Source organism: Olea europaea, chromosome 22 (genome assembly GCF_002742605.1).
Source record: "Olea europaea var. sylvestris chromosome 22, O_europaea_v1, whole genome shotgun sequence".
Taxonomy (NCBI): Eukaryota; Viridiplantae; Streptophyta; class Magnoliopsida; order Lamiales; family Oleaceae; genus Olea; species Olea europaea.
Window position 1 is genome coordinate 6,406,547 of NC_036258.1, and position 20,035 is coordinate 6,426,581.

Consider the following 20,035-nt stretch of genomic DNA (forward strand, 5'->3'; position numbering starts at 1 on the left):
TTCTTTTCAACCACTCATTTTTCAAAAAAATACTATTCAAAATATTATAATTTTCAAATAATGGGGTTCAAACGGGGATTTAGAGTTGAGGGGTGATTATAATTCAGTGCTTGTTTGGTATGGATTTTGTTAATTGAAAGTTTTGGTCGTTAGAGATAAAGTAGGTCCTACTTGTGAGAGAATAATTTAAAAATGACGGTTATAATAGTAAAATAACGATCAAAAAATTGATATTAATTGAATTAAAATCCTTACCAAACATACTCTCAATTGTCAACAAATGTCTATTTAGAATATAGGTCAAATCCACCTAACAGTAAACCTTAATTATTAGTAAAATGTAACAAATTCACTAATATCAATGCGCATGAGCCATGAGGGGAGCCCAACTTTAATTTAGTTTCTTCATTATTTATGTTTAGTATTTTCATTGCCTTCTAATTAATTATTTTAATTAGGGTTATTTTGGTCTTTTAGCCGTTTTTAGTGTTTTGGAGTTGGTTGTGTTATGAATATTAGCAAAAATTATTGAAGAATTTCTTCAATTATGTACACAATAGTTGATTCGTGCTGTATTTATATTCACAACAATAGGTCCATTAGTAAAGGCTGAAGCAGCAAAAGCATTAGTTTTTGACAAGTTTACTCATGTCGTATTAACTTGACTCGTTTGCTATTTACCATGATTTTAAATTGTGTTATATGAGCGTGTTTTACGTCGAATTTTTTTATTTTTATTTTTTGGCATTTCAATGCGATGGCAATAATGGCATCAAAATGGTGCAATGTGATTGTTCTGTCAAACTAAGCCCCTATTCCATGGTCATTATTTTGAGAAAATAGAGTTTTGAAACAGGGGCTAAGTTTTAACCGCATTACATTTAATTGCAATGAAGTCGTAACCTATGTTCATTTTTCATTTATGCTTCTAATTTATTTATTTTTTAATTTTTACATCGCATTCTTATCATCAACATTTTAGTAGTTAGCACATTTTGTCTCTTATTAAAGTTTCGATCGAAAAATCAATTAGAATGATGTAAAAAAACTTATTTGGCCCTCATATTTATAAATAATCAAAATAAACGACAAACATAAAAGTTCAATAAAATATTACGCTTCATTTCATAGCACACAATCAAAAGTATTTGAACAAAAAATATCAGATGCAATAAGTGTTAATTAATTGAAGGTTAAATATGAGAATATGATGAAGAAAAGTTGATAACGTAAATACAAAAATCGAGAATCTTCAATGCAATTAAGTCATCGTTTCGCCTTCATTTTTTGAAATGAAAATGGGTGAAATAATATTTTTGAAAAATAAATGGTTAAAAAAGAAGGTAAAATTTTCGATTTACATGTAATAATATTTTTTAGAAGATTGTGTAATTGAAAATAAAAGAGAGAAAAATGAAATATAATTTAATGGGAGCCAAATAGAAGCTAAATTGTGGATGCTAATAACAAAAGTTATTACCTTGTGCTTTTATCAACTCCAATTATTGTTCATTAAAATGCCAATTCTAGCCCCATGAATAAAATCATTTCATTTTCTATCCTAAATCTTTGGTATTCTATGTTGAACTTTACTACATATACACTATAGTATACACTTTGATTTACACTTTATTCTATTGGACAGTTTAAATTTCAAACAGTTTTTTCTTCCAATTGACACTTGACAACAATGTAAGTGTCAACTAAAGTATTAAAAATCAGTGTACAAATAGCAAAGTTTTTTTACATTTATTGGTATTTAAAATTATAAAGCACCGCTCATCATTCAAGTTATAAACATTTTTGCGTTTTCGATTTTTCCCTGGTCATTACATCAAATTTCCATTTTTTAAAATTTACAAATATTGAGATTAAATAGATATTGATTTTTCCCATTTCAATAATTATGGTGAATATCTCAAAGTAAAAATAAATTTTATAATAATAATACTTAAAGATACTGATGCTACCAAAAGTGGTATCTGGCGGATCCCGAGGATGACGACTGAAGATGATACGAACAAAGCCTTCCAAATACCTGAAACAAAGGCAACGATGTGTGTGTTCGCCGCCCCTCCGATGCTTAAGTCAGAAAAGGGATGCCAAGATGAATATATGCTGAAAAATTGTGTATGTAGAACGTATCTGAATAATGGACTTGGGTCCTGTATTTATAGCGGTAGGTAGTGCACTCCTAATAGGATTGAATAAGTTGAACGTTCTTAGCTAATGGAGTCCTGCCTGAGAGAAGTATACTATTTGTAATATAATTGTATGTCCAATAATACTATTGTTGACGTAGAGTTCTTGTGGACGTAGGAGTCTTGAAGGTGAGATGTTTGAATCACATTGGAATCCTTAGAAGGTAAGACTTATTATGGGCTCGAGTAAGAAGTTTGTTTGGAAGGACAGTGCTCGAGTACTTAACCTCGAGGACTTATGGACTTATGGGCTTAAGAAGATAGAGTAGAGTCCTCGGGGTAAACACCCTGAAGACCATATAAACCCTGAGGACCATACCTCATAATGGAGTTATAAGATCCAGAGTGTCCTCGAGATAATAATCGTCGAGACATCTCACTCCTCCTCGAGTGTCCAACTTGACAATATCAGATGCCATTATAATTAAAATTTATTTTTGTAATTGTACTTAAATATAACAATGAAAAATTTTCTACCAAACACTCAAATATAAATATTAAAACATATAACTAATTTTAACAAAAAATTAATGAGAATTTTTATTTATTTATTTTTCTTCCAACCTCAACTGGAGTATTTTCACTTGGGTTGTGCTTGGTGTACGGGGTGTATGTACACCAAGATATGTTCACCAAGATTTTTCCTTTCCACTTGGGCCAACCCCATTTTATATCCCTCATCTGTCGTCCCCCTCTCTCTCCCCAACACACTTGGCCCTCTCTCCATCCGTCGTAAGGACCACCTCGTACACGCATTGAACAGCGCTTATTTACAAAACCCAACAATTTGCTTCGATAATTTGAATGTAAATGGACACGCAGGACCACTCTTTAACACTGTAAACACAGCCCGAACCCTAACTTTCATCCCCATGTTTGTAGACTAAAATTGCATTGAATTCCAGAATTGGGAGGGCCTTTATGACGGCGAAGAAAGCGTGGGACGGTTTCTCTAAAGGGCTAATCGAGGAGGTGCAGAAATGGGGTTCAATGAAGCAAACTGGCGTCAGCCTCCGTTACATGATGGAATTCGGGTCCAGACCCACAACCCGAAATCTCCTCATTTCCTCCCAGTTCCTCCACAAGGAGCTTCCCATTCGGATCGCTCGCCGAGCTATAGAGCTTGAGTCCCTCCCCTACGGCTTGTCCCATAAGCCCGCCGTTTTGAAGGTATCATTTGTGTCAAAGATTCCATCTTTTCCCTGTTTTATTACTTGGGTTTTTTCAATGTTAGAAATGGACGCAACAACCACTTTTTGTGAACTTACTATGGGACACAATTAGATCGTTACTATGGGTTTCAGTGGATTTTAATTTTTTGTGATATGAATCTTATATCAATGGATAATGAGAGAATTGAGGGTAGATAAATGTTATATACAGTTTCTCTCTCTAACTGTGGCCTTTTTAAATTATTGTGACTTCATTATTTGGCTGTGGATAAATGGATTGTTTAATGCTATACTTACTTCCAGTGATCATTAAAAACGTGTTTTCATTCTATTGAGTAGTTTACTCATGGCATTTTTTAATGGACAATCAAGTAGTTTTGTTGAATAGTCATAAGCACTGTGGCTAAACACATGGGAGATAATCTTACCATTCTCGGGAATGATTATGGATTTTTGTTATTGTTTACTGAGATTTTGCAACTCATGATTCCTGTTTTTATTCTTGAATTTAGTTTTGTTTTTAATTTTAAGCTTACACTTGCCATAACGGCAACTGTAATGGACTTGAGAGATTCTTGTTGTTTGAAGTAGTGATTATATATCCCTTGTTGAAGACTTTGTATTGTCGAATGCGTAATCAACACCTCTTTTTTATTTATATTGTCTTGCTAGGTAAGAGATTGGTATTTGGATTCTTTTCGTGACCTTAGATCCTTTCACGATATTAAGGATAAGAGTGACGAGTTGGAATTCACACAAATGATTAAGATGATTAAAGTCAGGCACAACAACGTGGTCCCTATGATGGCATTGGGAGTTCAACAGTTGAAGAAAGATTTGGATCCTAAAATTGATTACAAGGAACTGGATGAAATTCAACAATTTCTTGATCGATTTTATATGTCAAGAATTGGGATTCGCATGCTCATTGGTTAGCCCTTTTTTTGTTGACCTGCTTATTTAAATTGGTAGCTTCTAATGGGCACATCTATTTTATTGGTGTTGATAGAAATTTATGTCAAACAACAATTTGTTTGCTTCAAATTTATTGCCACCTCAGGGCAGCATGTGGCATTGCACGATCCCAATCCTCTCCCTGATTGTGTTGGTTATATACATACCAAAATGTCTCCGGTTGAGGTTGCAAGAAATGCTAGTGAGGATGCCCGTTCCATTTGTTTACGGGAGTATGGCAGTGCACCAGATGTTAATATCTATGGAGATCCTAACTTCACATTTCCGTAAGTTTGTAATTATAGTGTTATCCTCCAGTAAAAGTAGTTTTTGTGTGTGTGTTAGTAATGTTTTTTCCAATTTATATGTAAAGTTTTTGCTTTTATGCAGTTACGTACCAACACACTTGCATTTGATGGTTTTCGAGCTGGTCAAAAACTCCCTTCGTGCTGTTCAAGAGAAGTTTGTGGATTCAGACAAGGTTGCTCCTCCTATCCGTATAATAGTTGCCGATGGATTGGAGGATGTTACCATTAAGGTATGTTATTTTTACTTTCTATCGAATAGAGAATCTGTTAGTTTCCCTGTACTTTCATTTTTTGTCTCCAGTCTGCTAGGCATAAAATCTGTTAATGTCCTTCACTTGTATTTTTTGTGAATGTTACATCACTACAAGGCATACAAGTTGATCATTTTGTTTATTTAGGTATCTGATGAAGGTGGCGGAATACCAAGAAGCGGTCTTCCTAAAATATTTACCTATCTCTACAGTACTGCAAAGAATCCCCTAGATGAGCACTCAGTCAATGACCTTGGAACTGTTACAACCATGGCTGGTTATGGCTATGGACTTCCCATAAGCCGTTTATACGCAAGGTATTTTGGAGGTGATTTGCAAATTATCTCCATGGAAGGATATGGTATGATACTTCTCTCTATTTTGCTTACCCTGCTAAAATTATAATGATCCACATATCAGCATACACGGTATTGATCGTTAAAGCGTCCCCATCTGGTGCATAGCCCGCAAGTTCCACCCTATGCCACTAGAATGGTGGGATGATGATTTTTTCATTGGATGTTAGAATTAAGATTTTCTTCATTTTAATCTGTCAGCTAGCTAGGCATTGTGAGATTCTTTTAAGCCTATTTGGTTCATGGAAATGCTTTTGGATTCTTTATGCCTTTTGGAAGGGCCCGGTAGGAGTTTTTGATTCTTAATTGGCGTACAGTTTACCTGATACAAACTAATGGGATAAAGCTATTCAATGGGTTCACATTTTTCAGCTTAAGAGCATGTTTGGCAAAGTTTTTATTAGATTTTAAGTGGTAGGCCCTATGAAATGTGAATAATAAATGGGTAAAAGTAGGTAAAACTTGGGAGTCTAACGAAATGCCTGAATAATAAAAGAATAATGCTATTCATATAGAGTTTAGATTATCATCGATTTATGTGACAGTAGGGTCACTACCAAATTGTCTGAATGCATAAAAAGTTAATTTCACATGCCTGTATGCATACTTTGAGTCTTATCTCATGGTACTCAAAATTGACTTGTGGATCTATGGTCTGAACAACTTACAGGAACTGATGCTTATCTTCATTTGTCTCGATTGGGAGATTCTCAAGAACCTCTGCCCTGATCATTCGTGTTGCAAATACTTCAATGTGAAGAACTTGGATACTGATTGTAGTGTAACATATTGGAGCTCATCGTTGTCTAATTGTTTGTATAAAATTGCTCATGCCATACTATACAATTTCTGGGGCAGGGCAATATTTTCCAAATGTGGAAGGTGAATATTTGCATTTAAATGGCAAGTTCATCATACGTGGGAATGCGTAACCTAACCTCTCTGTTTCCAGCCAACAATTTGACGTGCAACATAGTGTTGAACTAAAGTAATGACAGACAAGAAAAGAAATTTCAATTTTGTCCTCTTCATTTGCCTGTCTTTTGTTCGAATAGAAGTCTCATGTTAACCGGCTAAGGTACACTGAATCGATCTAAAAAATGTGAGAAATTTCTGTCTTCGCCCTCATTTGGTAACCATTCTTTGAACTCCATTTTTTGTTATATACTCATTTTGAACTATACATTCTCACAATAAAATGTTCTTTATCGAAATTCAAAATATTTTTTTGACTTTTTAATTATACATTATTCAAAAATTTACTATTTAAAAATTCATTCTTCCCAACAAAATCTGTCAAATACGGGCTTAATGTTGAAGCGATTTACTCCAATGTTGCTCGTGCAAGTGGTGGCAGCCATTATGATCTTCTGGAGTTATGTGAGATGACGTGCATTAACTAAGCCATAAGTGTGCCTTTTTCTTTCCAGCCATTGCATGCTTGTATAGCGTACAGCCACTTCTCTTCCGCTTGGCCACCCTGCCTGGTCGGTCACTTCTTCGATCTGTCGGACCTTGCGTTTCCTGCATAAAATTGGAATACAAGAACAAAATTACGGGCATTATTATCGTGTTACCGTGGCTTCAAAATTCCTGTTACAAAAACAGCTAGTTTTCTCATCTTAGAAGCATTTACTTGAAATGTAATATTGCAGTTTACATTTATCATCCTCATCAGTTTAGTGCAAAAGAAAGTACTATATACATATTTCTATGGAATCGACTGGATTTAAATGTGTTGTTCGAACAAATGTGTTTCGGAGACTAGAAAAATGTTGCTTACCTATATGCGCCAAGGTTACGATCAGAAAGCAGTTCATCAGCGAGGGTTGCTTTTCTCTCCTTCTTAGTGAGTCTACCAGAGTAGAACTCTTCCGCCGATTCTATCACAGTGCCCACCTGATCAATTAAATGTAGCAATTCTTTATAGCATTACACTGATTTATGAATTTATTGAATGAGCTGGATCTCTTATAGAAAGTTATGTGCATAGTTCCAGGGATAAAGATGCAATCCTGACTTACCTGGAAATACTTGGGAAGTGTTTTTGATTTTGAGTCACCCTTCTTATAATGCCTCGTTGGATCTATGGCATTCCTCAACTGTAACAATAAAAAAGATTCACCTTTCATCAACAAATAATCTTCCAAATGGATTTAATTCATACATTTTCTTCCCATAAAATTTTCATTTTTTGTCATCACATCATTAGTACACCTTAATTCACACAAAAGAAGCAATGATTACAATACCATCAACACAATCTAACCGCCAACATAACCCCATTCCAGGGCAAAGATTAGGGGCCAATTTGGACAAAAAAGGTGCAACCACAACATCAATAATGTCTTGATTTTGACAGTATATCAACTTCCAGTCATTGAAGTAGTAATATCCAGAGAAAAGATTACTTTTAGCATATAAAAGATTTCTTTTAGCACATAAAAGATATTCAGAAAAACCGTAACCTCTAAGAGTATTTTTCAGCCCTTCACACTGTTGGTTTATTTCATATCAATAATGTTTTAGATTTCTAGTTGCTTACAAGTTTTAGTCTACACCAGTAGTTTCAAATTTCATCTTTAAAAACATCATTGCATACATGTTTCAAGTAGGTATCTGGACTGCTTGGTAGGAGCCTTGGGAAGTACAATTTCATACATCCCGTAGAAAATAAAAAAACTCAGTCAAATGGCAATCTTGCTGATTACGTTTTTTGCAACGAAATCTCCTATCCCAGTCTCTGATTTTGAATATATGATTGTTCGGCTTAATCCAAACCTCTTAAAAAGTTTGGGACCGCTTTATTCAATTCAATAATCAGTAATATAGATTCAAACATATATATCTTACATACAAATTTCCATACCATTCACTGCATTTTCAATGTTCAATTTCTGTCCCTCGGAATCTATCATACTACCACCATTAATTACTAATGAATATTAATCTTAATGGTTTGTGCTAAAATTCTGTTTGAGAGAATAGATACGACCTAAATTTAGAGTCAATTGTACGTGTGAAGAATCCTTTTAATGACATGGCTCATATTAATTTCACATAGTCAATTACCAGATATAAATCACTCAAAGAAGTTTGTCCAGTTTTTCGTATTCCAGATCGTTCCTTGTCAAATTAGTATGATCTGGAAACAGCTTTAATCAATTTATCATGGAAGGAAATAAACTGAAATTACCTTCAATGGCTGAAGATCTTTCTTGAGCTCCGGAGTTAGAACTGGGGCGGGCATATCAAACCTGTTAACAATTTAACCCCAACTCACGTAAAAAAATCAAAGCCTTCTTCACAAAAAACAGTGATCAAGCGAATTTTATCACGAAACCAACTAAAAATTGAGGGAGACAGAAACTTTGTACCAGTTTTCTCCAGCAGTGTCTTTAATTTGTTTCTTTGACAATTTTTTAAGCTTTTTGGGGTCGTCAGGAGGAACAAAGAGACCGTCAATGAGCTCCGAACTGAGCTTGTAGATCGCACTGGTTTCAGCATTATGGGAGGAGGAATTCTCGGTTTTGGCGGATGTAGATGAAAAACCAGGTAGTCTACGTTCCCATGAAAGGCCTATAACTGCGTTGTTTTCAGACATTTTGAAGATGCTTAATCAATGTATAACGTACTACCACATCAAATCAAAGCTAAAATTGACCGTAGGTGCTCCCGGGGCACAGCTCAACTGGTGGATCAATCAACATTGTCTTATTTTCAGTGACAGGATGGAGAGTTCGATTCCTGGAATCTGCGGCCAAAAAATTTGGTATGGAGCAATCACTATGGAGGAGGGTCTCTTGTGCGCAGAAATGTACAGGCAATGGGGTGAACCTGTGATCCAGTTAAGGCATAACCCGCGATTTACCCCCTTCAAGGTTTTAGGGGCAAGGGTTTTGGGGGTCCAGGATTTAGTCTGGTATAAGTTGGGATACCTGGATATCAAAAAAATAATAATAATAAATAAAATAAATAAATAAATAAATAAATAAAATTGACCGTAGGTATTCGGATTTATGGTTTATATGCTGTTGGAAGAGAGAGAGAGAGAGAGAGAACTGGATCTGTTCATGCTACAGAGAGAGGCCTTAAAATGGGCCCAATAAATAGCCCATGGTTCGACCCAATCGGATTTTTTGTAGGTTTCTTCTAGATAATTAGATAGATTCGATGATTTTTTATTTTCCAGCATTTTAGAATATGGTTAATCACATGTCAACTAGTGGTGAACTCTATTTGTTATAAATTTTCAAATCAAATTATTTAAAGTGATTTGAAATTTTAATTTCAAAATCAAATCAATCTAAATCATTTTTTTAGATTTGATTTGATTTAAAATCAGAGTTAAACGAAGAAAAAATAACACATATCAAATAATTTAAATGTTAAATATGAACCTAAAATTCCACGTCAAACACGTGAATAATATAATTAACAGTATTACAGGAGAGAGTTCTATGATTCTAGTCATTATTATCAACAATGGAATAGAAGTATTTTAATCTCTTCAACAATATCAAGGGAAGGGCTACATACACTGGATCCAACCTTTAATTCAAATCTCATATTTTTACATGAATAATCGAATGATTGTCAAATCATATTATGAACAACATTATATGCAATAATTATGTACATGTAGACTTTTTCCAATATCAATTAATGTAACCTTTGCAATTATAACATATGATTCATTCTCTCCTTAAAGATAAAAATATAATATATAGTCCTTGTTTGAGCCCAATTTTTTCACCAAAATACATTCTTCAACAATGCTTTGATAATATTTCAACCACATATGCTTCAATAAAATAATATTATACGCAAATCAAAAAATTTTCCTTAATTTTTAACCACACATTTTCCATCAATATACTATTCAAAAATTCATTTTCTCCACAAAAATGGGACTCAAACAAGGGCATAATGAATTCATTTAAAAATATAATATATAACGAACTCATCGATTATAATTAAATGATATAAAACAACTAATAAAAGAAAATGAATAAAAATATTAATTACAATAATATCTTCAATAACTTTTTGTGAATCATTCAATATTTGTACATATTTGTACCTTATACAAATATTGATGAATCACTATAAGAGTACGTTTAATTAGCTTTTTTTTCATCTAAATTCTTACTTTTTGAGTGTTTGATTGACAATTTTCCAACTTTATTTTCCAAGTATGAGAAGATAATGACGTGAATAATTGATGGAATAATCCTCTTATTTCACCTTTGATAATACATGGTAATATGTAGGAGATTACAAGAGAAAAGACAGGAAACTAAATCAAGGAAAAAATCAAGAATCTAAATCAGGAAAGTTGCCTAACTAAATCCCTCAATTTAAGGGATTTCAACTAATTCTCCTATTCTAATATCTACACTTTGATACTCCCCCTCAAGCTAAGGAATAGATGTCTTCCATTCCCAACTTGAATACAAGATCATGAAAACTCGAACTGTTCAGGCCTTTTGTTAGAACATCAGCTAAATGGCGTACTGATGGAACATAGCTCATGCACACTAATCCTTCCTCCAATTTTTCCTTAATGAAATGCCTATCAATTTTGATATGTTTTGTCCTATCATGTTGAATAGGATTATGAGCGATATTGATAGCAGACTTGTTGTCACAATAAAGCTTCATAGGACCTTCCCATTTGACTCGCAAATCATCCAAAATAATCTTCAACCATAGTAGTTCATACAATCCTTGAGCGATAGCCCTAAACTCTGATTCTGCAGATGCCTTGCCACCACGTTTTGCTTCTTCCTCCTCCACGTTACCAGATTACCTCCAAGAAAAGTACAATACCCTGTATTCGATCTTCTATCAACTAGAGAACCGGCATAGTCAGCGTCGGTGTAGGCTTCTAGAGCAAGAGTGTCATTTTTCTTAAACAAAATTCCTTTTCCTGGATTGCCTTTCAAGTAATGTAGTACCCTATAAGCAGCTTGAAGATGGGGTTCTCTTGGATCATGCATAAATTCACTGATCATGCTCATCGAGTATGCTATGTCTGGCTGAGTGTGAGCAAGGTATATAAGTCTGCCAACCAACCTCTGGTACATTCTTTTGTCAACAATGGGTTCTTCTTTGGCTTCTCCCAATTTATGGTTCGAATCCATTGGAGTAGAGACTGGCTTATACCCAATCTTCCCTGTTTCAGTCAATAAATCAGTCACATACTTCTGCTGAGATATGAAGATCCCTTGTGTAGAATATGCCACCTCAATACCGAGGAAGTACTTCAATTTCCCTAGTTCCTTTATCTCGAACTCTTTCACCAGCCTCTGCTTTAATCCATGCTTCTCTCTTTCATCATTCTCAGTAGCTATGATATCATCCACATAGACTAGAAGAGCAGTTACTCCCCTTGCAGCTGAATGCTTGATGAGGAGAGTGTGGTCCCCTTGACTTTGTTTGTACCCAGACTCCTTCATGACCTTTGCAAATCTACATACCAATTTTGTTCATATGACCATATTTTTCAACTTTTGTTCATATGACCATATTTTCCTAAAAAAATAAGAAAAATATTTTCTTTAGGGAGTGGTTTCTATTTTTCATTTATCCACACTCTCATCTACATACCAATAGAAAATGGACAATTATATTTTCAATGTTAAAAACTAAATTAATCAAACTCATTTAAATAATATTTTTCAGAAAAATAAGTTTTAGGCAATTAAATTGTCTAGAATTCATTTTCTTTCCATAGGAATTTTATGCTCGTAATCAAACGCACCACAAAGTTCCTTTTTACCAATCAACCAATTTTTAGGGTAAATTACCGTTTCAAACATATTTGCACTCAACAAAATTCTAAAGTGACTAATAATCATACCAAAAGTAAGGAATGCAAACCCATAAATAATTATAGATATTTGAATAGTTGACACGTCTTTAGCAATTTGGGGACTATATTGTATTTAATTGCATTCAATTTCCACCAAAGTAGTATGTTGAAAAACTCATTGATCAAATCTTCAAAAATGACCATTTAATTAATCCCTCGAATCATTCTAGTAATTAAGTAGTAAAATCTAGGAATTAAGTCAAAATGTAAATAATTAATTAAATGATCTGACCAAAAAATTGAGATACAATTATAAAAAAAAGTGGGCCATTTGAAAATTTAAGGGAACCCGGCTCAAAGTAAAACAAAACAACATGACTATCAATAAAATATAGAAATACAATTACGAAAAGAATAAGGAAATTTGGATAAATTGACTTCAAAATTTAGCTAAAATTCAATAAAATTATTAATAGTAGAAAATAAATTTGGGAGTTTAAATTAAAATCTAAAATAATTGTTGACAATTGACGAATATGGCTAAGCAGTTCAACACTACACCCAATTTGAAAATTTTGTTTTCACAGTTGTGATTATTAATGAGCATTTGGATATAATTTGTAAAGATTGAAATCTAAATCAAATCACTACAAATTGATTTGGTTTTACCGTTTGACTATTTCATCGTTCAGCCATTGTTAAAAAATGAATTGAATTGAACTGAATTGAATTCATTGTTCCAGCTAGGATTGAAAATTTGAAATCTTATATTTTATGTCCATATCATTAATTCATTGAATCTTTTGAAATAGCATAAAAGGAAGTGTTTTGAATCATTGCACTTTGACTCGAACTTGTTCTAGAAACGTTCAAGGTAATTAAATTCTAATTAATATTCTTACATATTAAATTAAATGATAAAATATTTACGAAAATGACTTATTATTTCAAGAAAACTGTAACTTGGACTCGACAAAATTTGTCAAACGAATCTAGTAGAGGTACTAAGATTTGGATATCATCTGTTTATTTGGATATTATGTCAAACAACACAATCAAACTCGAAGAAATACATTGAACAATCCAACTCGATACCTTGACGAGTAAAGGTACCAAGGGTGCTCGAATCTTGTTAAAGCCACCAATATTTCTTGGGAAAATGCCCTGTGTACAGATTATAATATGATGTGGCATTCATTCGGTTGTTAATGTGCAAGTATGAGATTTGAATTAAACGTTGGATCCAACGACACGTGTAATTATGTACACCATTATGTAGACAATTATGTACATGTAGCATTCTCTTATTTTTTTTCTACAAGTGTAGCATTACTAATATTTCTTCATGATAGCATTTTTCCATTTCACTTAAAACTGGGTGTTGGTATCAACTCAATTCGTCGAGGGATTAATGAGCATTTACAAAACTGGACACTAGAAAAATATACGTACAACTGCTGATTACTGATTTTTGGAAGAAAGGAGGCTCCAAGGTCACTGGACAGTTAAGTAATTAATCACTTACATTGTCATCAAGAAAATTGAGATCGGCATCGTCGTCGTCGTCGTCGGTGGCTGCATCAGTAATAGTCGGGTAAATTTCCAAAGGTTCGACTGCAATCCCGTCTTCATAATCCATTAAATCTGTCTCGTATGCTTCCCCTAGCTCCATTTCGCTATAAAGGATTTCCTGCAGCCAATGAACATGACATCCAAGATTTAAAACAGCATTTAGCACGACGCCAGGGCAATGCACTTGATTGTAAAGGTAAAAGGGGACGTATCAAGGCTATAAAGCTTGTGTCCAACTGCAACAAGCGACCTTTATCTGCAATTAGAAACTCTCATTTGACAAGCTTTAAAATTTTAAATTGTTTTGCTACAGTATTATTCTTCACCACACATTCACACAATAAAATATTTTATACACAAACCAATAAAGTTTCTTTACTCTTTAATCACACATTCTCCAAAAAATACTATTCATAACTCTTTAATTTTCAAATAATAGGTGACAAACAAGGCCTAAACTATATGCTATATTCCAATCAACAACTAATTTCTTCTTTTTCAAACGGTTCTAGGATTCATCAAGAAGTAAATATGACAGTTCATTTAGTCAATACAGAAATTTCTAACCAAAACCAGTATAAATTTACTAGCTTCACCGCTGTTGGTAGAGAAGGAGGAATAGATGGCAAAATTGACTAGAAAACAGTTCTTTATACGATTTATTTTGATTCTGTTCTTTCTTTCCATTTTACTTATCTATGGGTTCAACGGTAATGATTAACATACATGGCCAGCTGCACGAACACGGTTTACAGCATGATTTGAAAGATCAAGGAGCAAAATGTTACATAGCATGTATGATGTAACTTCAATTTACTCTTTCTAAACGAAAAAAGAAAAAGAAGTAAATACATGGAAAAAGGAAAAAGAAAAAGAAGCAAATACATGCAATTTCAGGCTAATATGTTCCAAACTTCCAGGATCAAATAAAAATCAGGACCATGACCATCGGAGGATATACCAAAAAAATAAATAAATAAATAAAAAATAAAAAGAGAGAGAGAGAGAAGAAGAAGAAGAAAAGAAAAACCTTCACAACAGCCAATGTCCCATGCAGCAAAAGCCACTAGCCATTTAAGTTAAAAACAAGTTATGAATAAAGAGAAGTTAAAAACAGTCAAATATTAAGGATCTTTTACCATTATTTTTATTATTATTATGATCATCATCATTCTTTTCTCATCTAAAACTGGAAAGGTTCAATTCTCAACCATGTCGTTAACGAAATGACAACAAATAAGTACTCCATGATTTCAAATTTGTTAGCGCCGAAACTTCACTTTTGCATAAGATCTTGAAAGAGAACAGATTAAATGTACCTCATCTTCTTGCAAGGCTTGTTTCTCTGTCTCCACAATCCAGTCATACAGTAAACTCTCTTGTAGAACACAGTCAGAGGCCACTAAGTCACATGACCGTTTCCTTATCTGGCGTTCCCTAAGTCGCAAGTTGTAGTGCACATAGATAACTTCATTCAATTTTTTCTGTGCTAAACGGTTATGCCTTTGGCCATAGATCTGATCATGTATACTCCAATTGTGCTCACACCCAAAAGATGAACAGGTTTGGCTTAGTATACGTACAGCTATCTTTTGCAGCTCCAAAGAATTTATCCCATGTTGCTGCCACCATGCAGCTAGATATAGCAAGACCGTTGTCAGTTCAATTCATGCTTATAGGTAAAATTTCATCCTAAGTGTTTTGATGGTATAACCTGGATCAAGCTCTGATCTGGTACTAATTGCCAAGTCAGTTCCAAAATCAGCTTTTGCAGAGCCAAAGTCAGAAATCTGAAAAAGTACAAGAAAACATATGAACGTTCTGCATTCATGTGCAGAAAATGGATAAGGAAAATTAAATTAGGAAACTCCTACCTGCATAGATGCAGAAATCCTTCTTGTACTGTCTGGTTCCAGTCGAACAATGCATGCATTCAGTCCACGTACAACATCAGGATGCTACAAGATTCAAGTATTTTACAAAATAAAATCCAAAAAGAAAAGGCTAAAAAGAATGCAAATAGAACTAATATTTCACTACTTCATATGGATCAATTCTGAAAAAAATAAATAAACATCATACTCCTACCGGCACAAATTCCGGACGATAGCGGTATGATGGATTGAGAAAGTAAGCAGCCAGATAGAGAGGGTGGTGAAATAATGAACTCCAGTGATTGTCAATCACACTCCAAAAGGGTCCATACTTGCGTGCATCATCATTATGATTGGTTTTAATTGCAAGCTTTGCCCTGTACATGTCATTGTAGATGAATGGCATCGAAAGGCTCTCATCACCATTGATTTTTTGTAGCACTTCCACAATAGGGTCAACTGATCTCCTAACATACTGTACCTTCCTCCAAAATGAGGAATCCAGCACAATGTTTTTCACCTCCTTACCCACGTCCAATTTTGAAAACCTAGATGAAAGCCATTTATTTGACTGAAACATTCTTCGAAGACCAATCCTATGATCGAGCAAACTTTGCAAAGTAGTAAAACTTGACGCATATCGAGTAACAGATGGCCTCAAAACTTCCTCACCTCCAGTAAATTCCTTTTTCATCAGATTCAACAACCAGATCCTATTGTAAATAAACTTCGTAACTTTTTGGCCTTTCTCTATGCATTCTCGCACTCGATTAATTTTCATAAAATCTTCAAGCATGCGATCAATACAAAAGGCAGCACAAGGAGTCCAAAATAAATTCATTCTCTTGTCTTCAAGCATCTTCCCAGCCTCCCGATAACTGGGTGTATTTTCGGTGATTACCTACACTAACAGTTAATATCAGTGAGGAGTGGAATGGGGGAGGGCAAAAGCAGATTCACCAAAGCTAAGCACAAAAGTAATGGAAATTATAGTGTGTGCACGAGTGAAACTTACCTGCACGACATTTTCCTCACCCGTCTCCTCAACCACTCTGTCAAGCATTTTAAACAAATATTCTGCATCATCAGCAACACCAGTGGCATCAACTGAACAAACAAAATATACACCACGGGGGCACGAAACTAAAACATTGATCAATGTCCTACCCTGCATATCTTGCCAACTATCTGCCAAAATGGAACACCCGGTAACCGCCCAGGAAGACTGGTATTCAGCAAGGTAGTTTTTGATGGTCAAAAGCTCATCCTGCAAGAACCGACCAGATAACAATTGGCTTGATGGTCCCACTAAACCAGGCCCGTGCTGACCAACCAAATCTAGCATTTTATGAAAATAAGGGGAGTTGGCTGCATGTAAAGGGACTCCTGCATGATAGAAGAACTTGCAAATAGCAGAAGTGACCTCTCTCCGTGATCTGCTGGAGGAACTTGTTTTCATTTGTTTGCCAGATGCTTGTATCTGACTCTTGGGTGACATCAGAATATTAGCATCAAACCTTGGCCTTTTCGGTGATGGTTCAGGGCCATTACCCTGGCAGATCCCTTTGAAACTTCTTTTCAAATCTCTGCGATATCTTTTATCCCCAAGCAAAAGTTTATCACTGCCCAAATGATGCATTTCTTCTTTTTCTTCTTCCTCTTCGTCTTCCTCATCTTCATTTTCTGAGTTCACATAAAAGGATGATATCTCCTTGGTACCAGGTCGTCCATGCCTCCTTCCTGTACGATGCCATTTCATATTTTCTTTCATTTTGACATAAACTTCCTCAGGTGCACTCTTACAAGGAGAAACTTCTCCCGGTATTCTAGCAAGATGTTGCTTGAACCGATTAATACCACCACTCACTATCTTGTCACAGTAATTGCATTTCACCTTTTTCTTCCTGTCATCCTGAGGAACACCGTGTTCCCACCCAGGGTCAACATATCCTAATGAACGAAGAGGAGTCATATTTATCACTAAACCCTTGTCACTTACCAATTGCTTACCTTTATTCCTATATCCAGAATGCACTTCCTCCTCCACATCATCATTGGCGTGAAAATTCATAAATGATTGTTCATCGTACTCAATTTGCCTTGCCTTTTTACCGAAACGACTCCCTTCTAGATTTTCTCTCATTTTCTGGCACACCTCCTCTGGAGCTTTGTCGCAATATGTTACTTCTCCTGAAATCCGAGCTAGATGTTGCTTCAATCTGTATATCCCACCGCTAACTACTTTTCCACAGTAATTACATCCGACCTTCTTCTTTCTCTCATCTTGAGCAACACCGTGCTCCCACCCAGGGTCTACATGTCCAGCTGAGCGAAGTGATGCCATCTTCAAACCATTCCTTGTGATGCGCTGCAGCTGATTTCACGGCAATAATTTCCAGTAGAAGGAGATAAACCAAAAGATACTCGGTAGTCCTACTCGGTAATACATGATTATGTTATGTCATACTGAATCGAAAGACTGAACATATTTAAGAAGTCAAAACCAATAGTCACTGTTGGCACAAAATGTCTACATGAGAGAATATTTGTAACATACCAATAATAATTGCACTTTCTGAATAAAATCAAATCCTCAACCGTTATAGTTCAAAAATTAATTTATTATTTTCACAGGATTTCCCAATAGAAATCTTTAACCTTTAAAAAATTCAAATCAAACACAGTCACAGCTAGCAATTTGAAGATCACAAAACTGACAGTGTACTGAAATGACAATAAGCTTCTCTACAGTAGTTTAAGAAACAATGACAAACCTAAGATTTCACTTCAAAATCAAACTTTAGCACATTCCATAAATTTACTAATAACAATATGTGACAATTACCCAAATGCCAAGGCTTACAATCCCAGATACACAAATTAACTAAACATTCGAATCAGAATACTCGTGAAGAGATTTGATTAATTTACTTACTAAAAGAAACCGTTTAGTTTGAGCAAAAAATATTAGAAATAGAAAAATAACACCAAAAAATTTGAAAATAATATATAAAATATCCAAAAACAGTAACCCAAAAAACTATTGAAAAGAAACAATCCATCAATATCATCGATAATCAAGGAAGTAATAAAATTGTGGATTTGCATACCAGAAAATTTTAGCTGATTCTGATCCTATCGGTGGATATTGGGTGTTTCAATTTGAGTAACGTTTGACAGTGTTTGTCATATATTCCAGGAATTGATACGAAAAAAATTAAAGACTTTCATGGATCGTCATCGGAAAGAAGAACGAGTTGGATGATTTGGGAATCGTGACTCTCTGAGTGAACACGGGGTTGGGACGGCCGGGTTCTAGGGTGTTCGTGCGAGGAATTAGTGGCCAACAGCCGGGTCCAGTTTTCCAAAAAGGCCTTTGACCAATTAAAAAAAAAAAGAAAAAAAAGCAAAATGTTTAAAATATTGAAAATCAAGAGAAATCCAAATTTATCCTTACTATTTAAAGAAGATAGTAAGGAAAGAGAAAAATTACTGTAACACTGATAAAAAAGAAAAAATAGACGACTCATATTTAAAGTTTTTATGTTGATTTTTGGAAAAAAAAACATGATTTTATATACATGTGTTGATTTTTGGAAAAATACATAATTTTTGGGTAAGCATAATAGTTTGGAAGGAGGAAAATGGAGTAGAGATCGTCGAAAATGGAGTTTTCCGATGATCTCCACAAAGGAGACGTAAGCCCAGGTTACTGGACCGATTAGGCATGCCCAGATGACCCAGACTCACCCAGACGGCCCAGTTGATTGGGCCGTCTGGGCACCCAGTTGACTGGGCCGTCTAGGCCAGTCAACTGTGCCCAGACGACCCAGTCAACTGGGTCGCTTGGGTGCCCAGACGGCCCAGTCATCTGGGCCGACCGTCAGAGGCTCAAAATTTTTTTTTAATTGCTTATTTATTTATTTTCTTTAATTTTTTAAGTTAACTATTTATTTTAATTACTTACATTGTGTTGTCTAATATTTAATTATTATTTGAATTGTTTAATTTTAATGTATATTATGTATTTAAAATTATTTCTTTGAAATGCTTAATATAAATGTTTTATTATTTATCTAAATATTTATTATTTGCCAATTTAATTTTAATTACTTATTTATGTTAAGTAATAGTAAAAAAATTAAAAGATATAATTAAATATTAAATAAGTAATATACATAAAGAACTTAAATAAATATTTAAACATCTGTAAAATAATAAATAAGCAATTAAATTAGAAAATTAAAATATCAATCAAATTAAATTTCTGCAAATCAATTAAAATAAATTTGTAAATATTAAATAAGCAATATGCATAAAGAATTAAAAAAAGTACTTAAATATTAATTAAAAACAAATAATTAAATTAAGTGTTAGTAAAATTATTAAAATAAGCAATTAAAATATTAAATAAATGATGAAAATAAGTGTTAGTAAAAAAATTAAACGAAATAATTAAATATTAAATAACTAATATACATAAAGAATTTGAATAAATATTTAAACATTCATAAAATAATAAAAATAAGC

General features: G+C 34.1%; 3 protein-coding genes across 7 annotated transcripts; 1 reads left to right on the forward strand and 2 right to left on the reverse strand.

The window, feature by feature from the left end:
• Positions 1 to 2,861: 2,861 nt before the first annotated feature.
• Positions 2,862 to 6,179, forward strand: LOC111371553 (pyruvate dehydrogenase (acetyl-transferring) kinase, mitochondrial). The gene is made up of 6 exons (XM_022993604.1): positions 2,862 to 3,371; positions 4,046 to 4,304; positions 4,434 to 4,614; positions 4,718 to 4,865; positions 5,034 to 5,247; positions 5,913 to 6,179. The coding sequence occupies exons 1-6, from the start codon at positions 3,123 to 3,125 to the stop codon at positions 5,969 to 5,971; spliced, it is 1,110 nt and encodes a 369-aa protein (XP_022849372.1). The 5' UTR covers positions 2,862 to 3,122; the 3' UTR covers positions 5,972 to 6,179.
• On the reverse strand, positions 5,931 to 8,846 carry LOC111371554 (deoxynucleotidyltransferase terminal-interacting protein 2-like). The gene is made up of 5 exons (XM_022993605.1): positions 8,620 to 8,846; positions 8,439 to 8,499; positions 7,267 to 7,344; positions 7,026 to 7,141; positions 5,931 to 6,766 (listed from the first exon to the last, which is right to left on the reverse strand). The coding sequence occupies exons 1-5, from the start codon at positions 8,844 to 8,846 to the stop codon at positions 6,619 to 6,621; spliced, it is 630 nt and encodes a 209-aa protein (XP_022849373.1). The 3' UTR covers positions 5,931 to 6,618.
• Positions 8,847 to 13,358: 4,512 nt separating this feature from the next.
• On the reverse strand, positions 13,359 to 18,839 carry LOC111371555. 5 transcript variants are annotated; one of them, XM_022993611.1, is made up of 8 exons: positions 18,616 to 18,839; positions 16,673 to 17,938; positions 16,521 to 16,582; positions 15,720 to 16,406; positions 15,506 to 15,589; positions 15,346 to 15,421; positions 14,951 to 15,267; positions 13,359 to 13,749 (listed from the first exon to the last, which is right to left on the reverse strand). In XM_022993611.1, exons 2-8 carry the CDS (start codon positions 17,847 to 17,849, stop codon positions 13,573 to 13,575), a joined length of 2,580 nt encoding a protein of 859 aa, XP_022849379.1. In that variant the 5' UTR covers positions 17,850 to 17,938; positions 18,616 to 18,839; the 3' UTR covers positions 13,359 to 13,572. The 5 variants fall into 5 exon arrangements, with proteins under 5 accessions (XP_022849379.1, XP_022849378.1, XP_022849375.1 ...); XM_022993610.1 differs by having other exon boundaries at positions 16,521 to 17,879; XM_022993607.1 differs by having other exon boundaries at positions 16,521 to 17,938.
• Between the last annotated feature and the right edge of the window lie 1,196 nt (positions 18,840 to 20,035).

Excerpts from the sequence above, each read along its gene's own strand:
- LOC111371553 (XM_022993604.1), top strand. The coding sequence starts at position 3,123 with ATGACGGCGAAGAAAGCGTGGGACGGTTTCTCTAAAGGGCTAATCGAG. Across the intron at positions 4,615-4,717 it reads GATCCTAACTTCACATTTCC|TTACGTACCAACACACTTGC; the intron begins GTAAGTTTGTAA and ends GCTTTTATGCAG. Across the intron at positions 4,866-5,033 it reads TGGAGGATGTTACCATTAAG|GTATCTGATGAAGGTGGCGG; the intron begins GTATGTTATTTT and ends TTGTTTATTTAG.
- LOC111371554 (XM_022993605.1), bottom strand. The coding sequence starts at position 8,846 with ATGTCTGAAAACAACGCAGTTATAGGCCTTTCATGGGAACGTAGACTA. Across the intron at positions 8,500-8,619 it reads GACACTGCTGGAGAAAACTG|GTTTGATATGCCCGCCCCAG; the intron begins GTACAAAGTTTC and ends AATTGTTAACAG. Across the intron at positions 7,345-8,438 it reads AAGATCTTCAGCCATTGAAG|TTGAGGAATGCCATAGATCC; the intron begins GTAATTTCAGTT and ends TTATTGTTACAG.
- LOC111371555 (XM_022993610.1), bottom strand. The coding sequence starts at position 17,849 with ATGGCATCACTTCGCTCAGCTGGACATGTAGACCCTGGGTGGGAGCAC. Across the intron at positions 15,422-15,505 it reads GGATTTCTGCATCTATGCAG|ATTTCTGACTTTGGCTCTGC; the intron begins GTAGGAGTTTCC and ends GTACTTTTTCAG. Across the intron at positions 15,268-15,345 it reads CAGATCAGAGCTTGATCCAG|CTGCATGGTGGCAGCAACAT; the intron begins GTTATACCATCA and ends TGCTATATCTAG.